This window comes from Channa argus, chromosome 13 (genome assembly GCF_033026475.1).
Source record: "Channa argus isolate prfri chromosome 13, Channa argus male v1.0, whole genome shotgun sequence".
NCBI lineage: Eukaryota > Metazoa > Chordata > Actinopteri > Anabantiformes > Channidae > Channa > Channa argus.
The window spans coordinates 9,425,658-9,431,221 of record NC_090209.1 but is presented as its reverse complement, the minus strand read 5'-3'; the positions used below and the strand labels follow the sequence as shown (position 1 = coordinate 9,431,221).

The window sequence follows — 5,564 nt, the reverse complement described above, 5'->3', positions numbered from 1 at the left end:
ATTGACTTATTGTCAAGGGAACCAGCGAGATGCTGACTTCCGGGCTGGCCTACAAAAATGTTTTGCTACTTAACACTATTAATTTCTCATAGATACTCATAACCCATGTTCATACTTGAAAGACTTTACTCATATCTAGGCGTCACAAGTCAAAAGGGTTGGGTACCACAGTTTGGCTGGACAGAACAGCTGGGCGTGGTGAAATGTTGTTACATTATACTTTTTCAACAATAGTGGGCAATAAAAAGTGCTGTATGATTGCATTTTTACCTAACAACGGTTTTATGACAACTCAAATCACACCTCTAAAAGCAGCGTGCCAGCGAATCCTAAAGAACCTGTTAAACGGGAGAGTAATGCCACAAGGTATTCGCTGTGGCTATAGAAAACCGTACATCAACACAAACCAGTTTCTAATCCTACCCCGTTCTGTTTCAGTGCTTTGAATCCTTCGTTATAGCTAAACGGTGCTTCAACAACTGCTGCACAGGGCAGAACAAAGTGGCTTAAAATAGGTTGGCCAAAAAAAGGTCAATCACATCACAGGCCCCCTTTTCCACACATGCACACACAAACATCTTAGCTGCAGACCTAGCAACAGCAAGACGCACATATGACCACCATTAGGAAAATCAGTGTGACACTGAGGCAGAATGGGAAGGAGCCTGAAGCTGCTGAAAAGCCCTGAAACTGATACTTGCTCTCCCTCTTTCATAAACTTAAACTGAATGAGTGATGGGATGTGAGTGAGTAGACAAATGCATGGGACGTTAGTGATCAGCGCTTACAGGAATACACCAAGTTGCACAGTAACACAATCTCTGCAGTCTCATTTAACCACTTGTCAGCAACTGTCTACTTTAGGATACGTAACGGTTCAAAAATAGTGTGTTTTCAAGATGAGGTGGGTTTTGCTTTTGGACTAGAAGTCAACGGCTTTCGGCTTGTCCCTTTCAGAGGGTCGCAACGCCATTTGGCATGAGTTTTCATGCCGATGCCCTTGCTGCCGCAACCCTCCCATTTTATCCGGGCTCGGAAACAAGGCCGCCCTTCGTGGCAGGGCGGGGCCACACCTTGTGGGGTAGGATTCAAGCCTACGGCCTTCTGCATCCCAACCCAATGATCTACCACTTCGCCACCAAGCTAAGAAACACTAAGAAGTGTTTAATAAATATCTAATCTTTTGCCTCTATACAGGTATTTCAGGTGCATACAATTGTAACCTTGTTGTTATGAAAAGAAAATGCTTCCAGCTGTCCGGCATAGAACAACAAAGAGAATGTACTTTTCTCCCATCATACCCTGCTCCCAACAGATGAGCTTTAATAGACTTTACTAAACACCTAATGTATATCACTGGCTAATGTAATACTGACATCGTATGGTGGGGTCTGTGTTATTTTTATGACTGTGGTGACCCTGTCCTTATGATTTCACAAGTAATCTGACAAATGGCTCAATCGTGTCTTACAGCAAGACAACCAAGTCTTTGACAGTGAGAGCAAGAGCAACAACAGAGTGGGAACAAGGGGAGCAGGGCAGATAATATTCTGGCAATGCTCCTCTCTAATGCTCTGTGTTTATCCACCACTGACAGGAGATGTTTACATTGGCCCGGTTAAACACAGACAGGCCCACTAGCTTTAGTTAATAATAAATAACCTAAAGAGCCAGTCAGGACGTTCATGCAGGAGAATCTAGCAGCCACATGTGGACCACCATTGTTCTGCATCCTGTGGAGAAGACACATTCACCCACTTAGCATACAGAGCGTAAAGACTGAGAGTAAAGGCTGTTAGAAAACTTTATGAAATAGGAAACAAGTCTGAGGATTGAGGTGGAATTCAAACTGAGAGGCATGCTATTCCCCCATATCCCCCACCCCCACTCCAGTTTATTTGCTTGTGGTTTATTTTCATATTATCCACAATGATTTGACGTGAGCAGCCTACAACCCTTTTGACCCTCTCATCATAAACATAAAATAAGCATTAGCGAGTCCACAGGCTGCTTGAGTTCCCATGTGGAAGGAATAGGGAACTTGAGGGAACTTCAGAAAAGAAAAAAGAAAGAGTTATATTTCATCTGATGGCGGTTGTAGTGAGCAATAGAGCTGTTTGTGTGTTTGTGTGTGTGTGTATACACAAGTGTGTGTTAGGGAGGGGGTTTAAGGGAGGCAGAGAGAAGAGGGGGCAGAGATTGATCTAGGACAGTGTGGGAGAGGAGGGAACTGAAAAAAAAAAGAAAGAGAGTGAGGCCTTGGGAATGAATATGTGTGTGGGAGAGAAACAATACACTGCTGGACAGCCGAAAAAAGGAAGTCAGCCAGATGGACAGCAGATCGATTCCTCCCCTGAGTCTCACAACAAAAACACATTCTTTTTCTCTCTGCATAGCTCACCTCTGCTGCAGTGTGATATCGTCCCATCAGCACTTCATCTCTATCATTCTCTGATACCCTCCCCCCTCTTTGTCTCCGTAGCACTTTATACTGTGGCCTCTGTGAAAAATCTGGAGATTTAACTAAATTTTCTACGGAGTTTGGTTCTCACAGTAATGTACTGTAGTTAACTGATAGGGATATTAAGCCAAATGCCCCAGACCTCTCCTCCCAAGACCAAATACAACACATGGGACATAAACAACAGTCTGGACACAGTGAATAATGAAAAGACATGTTTGGAAGAATAACAAAAAATAGAAGCACTTTTTGTTTTTCTTTCTTTCTATATCAACCTTTCATTCATCACCATGCCCAGAGATCATAGTTCATGTCTGCCTTTGCCATTGAAGGAGAAAAGAAATTCGGAGGTTTATATCACGATCAAACAAATCTACAGAGAAAAAGCACAGACACACACTCGCACACCTCCTACGTTCCTCCCTGACGGATGAACAGGCTCACAGACACTTTCAACACATCTCAAGCCTCTCATGAGTTCTGTATCACTCTCTCACACACTCACACACACACACACACGCGCGCGCATTAACAACGTGACACACAAATTACAATAAGGAGGCGGATGAATGAGTCAGTTTTAAGTATAATCAGAGCTACCACCACCACTGTGGGTACTACTTGATTTCCAGTCATATACCTAGCACACAGATAACTCTGTGTATGTGGTGGGGCTGCGTCAGACCTCCTTCTCTCTGGGTTTGGCACCGCTTTGCTCCAATTCTTGCCGTGTCAGCTTCAGCTTCAGCTGCTTCCCAACACACTATTAATGCTGCTCTCAGACTGTCTGTGAAGCAGCCCGACGAGCAAAACAACTCAGCGTTGTTGTGAACTTGATGCAGGCCTGCAGCTGCCTCGTTGACAGCTGGCAAAAGTATTTCGGAATTCAAACCCTGTGCGCAATACAAGCTGTGGTCATTTGGAAACAACCTAACGAAAGCCGCAGAGACTTTTTTTCAAAGCTGCTGTTCTTTCTCGGGGTGATTTACTTACCAGTAGCAGAAACCCCCTGCATCTTGCACAAACTTCTTATCCAGTCTTTCTCTGCCGAACCCGTCCCTTGCTCAGAGGGTCTGGCACCACAGTTCGGTAGACTAAACTCGGAGGAGCGGCTCCACTTCAGAGCCCCCCTTTTTCCTGTTCGCCCGAAAAACCTAGCCACACACCGATGACACTTTCTTAACGGAGGCGACAGATTGTAGCCAGGTCATTTGCGTGCAGAATAAGAGCAGTGTGGTCCTCCGTGTAAGTCCTTCCCTCCCTCTCCAGAAACAGAAGTCTCTCCTCTGTGCGGCCAGAAAAGAAAAAGAAAATGCGCGTTCTCGCTCGTGCAAGGCGCGAGCACCACAACCCCATTCATTGAGTGTGAATGCAAGGAATGGAAGATTAGCTTTAGGGAGAAAACAATAACCAGGTTAACTTTGTCATTTAGCTTCCGCAGGCCATAGCCTCCTTAGCATATTGTGTTTCCTTTAAATCCACTATTTCCTAGTTATGCAAACTGTAGATTTGTGTGACAGAGCACGGAGGCATGGCAGGGGTTGTCACTTTGGTTTCATCTTCTTACATGACCCTATTTCAAGAGATAGCTCTGCTCTGAAAACTCCACAGCTGCCTATTAGTGTGTGGTGGGGGAGAGAGAGTCTTGAACACTAACTGGCATTACATTTCCATGTCACTGCCCAGGCTTTCCACTGATCTTTTGAATCGATTATCTTGAGTTTCCAGCCTGTTTAACGGATGCTGTCAGCTGCCTCTGTGAGGAACACGGAAGGAGAAAACAACTTTTAGGCTGTTATAGTCACAAACTGCAAATCTGTTGTTTGTCTCCTGATCACTTCACTAAATAAACATTAGCTTCCAGGCTGCACTTAGAGTATTTTTATGTTATGCTGCTACTTCATAGGGCTACATCTTCTTGACTACATTTCAGATCAGACATCTGTAGATAGTGGTTACTTTTTTACACAAAAAAATCGATTCACCATAGCTCATGACTTCCACATGCGTATGGAACCACTGCTTGTGTTTTCTTCATGCATAATTAACATGTTAACCAGTACTGAAGATTTCAGTCAGTCTTCAGAAGCATGACTTTGTGACCCCTCTCTGAGATCACCAACCTCCCTCCTTTTTTTAAACCTGTGTCCACTCAGCTACGCCTCATTAACCCCTTTTGTGGTCAGTACTGTAGCTGCATGCTTTTCATCTGCCCCGGATCAACACAGATAGCAGCAGGCTCTCTAATGAAAAACTTCTTTGTCTGGCTGCTTGCCAGGCAGACGGCCACTACTCTTCTCCATCAAGCTTTGTGTACACATATATTCTGGAGCCCCAAGCAAATACTAGAATATTTTAATTTACTTTACTTCTTTCCATCCTTGTTTTAGACTTTGGAATATAAATCTTAAAAACAAAAACATTTCATTGCAGAGACTGAAAGGCCAAGTGTCTTGTGGATGAGTGAACCCATGTTTTAAATAGGCCAGAGGACTGGTGCCCTTGTTACAGTCTACACGTGTATAGGCCCCTCAGCCCGTTTGGAAAACACCAAACAGCCCCCCAGGGAAACATCCTCTCCTCGGCCTCCCTGGGGCTCCTCCACTCACTAGTATAGAGAAGAGTGAATAACAGCATACACAGAGGGGGCAGGGGTAGAAAGAAGAGAGAGGGGGCAGTTTAAGGGAAAGAGGGAAAGGTGAGAGACGGGCAGCTGTACCAAAAACAGACAATTAGGATTAACAAAGGAAGAAGATTGAGTGGCAGATGAGCAGCCACACAGAAAAATAGGTGTGAACGTTGACACAGTTTAGTGTGAGATGAGCTACCCAGAGCTTATTACACTTTTCTCGAACCATCCTTCTCCAATTATATGAGTAATCACACTCCAGACTGGGGTGCCAGTCTTTTTTTGTTCATTCTTTTTCAGGTGCAAATTGAAGCCCAATATAGAGTGAATCAACGTTTAATTGGTTTCTTGACACAATCGATACTGTGGTAACTGCCAGTCTGAGACCACACCAACAGTTACTAGAGATAATTCGGAGAAATCTATGAGTCACAGTAAGGAGGACACTCACACCCCATGTCCAGTTCAGGACAA

At 44.3% G+C, this 5,564-nt stretch overlaps 1 protein-coding gene across 4 annotated transcripts in view; it reads right to left on the bottom strand.

Annotated features, from left to right (window-relative positions):
• fgd (faciogenital dysplasia) overlaps window positions 1-3,737 on the bottom strand; it is a 46,646-nt gene extending 42,909 nt beyond the window's left edge. For all 4 annotated transcript variants that reach the window (XM_067527287.1, XM_067527288.1, XM_067527289.1 and 1 more), the window contains exon 1: window positions 3,455-3,737. In XM_067527287.1, coding sequence (XP_067383388.1) covers window positions 3,455-3,476 — 22 coding nt within the window. In that variant the 5' untranslated portion in view covers window positions 3,477-3,737. The remainder of the gene's footprint in view (window positions 1-3,454) is intronic.
• Between the last annotated feature and the right edge of the window lie 1,827 nt (window positions 3,738-5,564).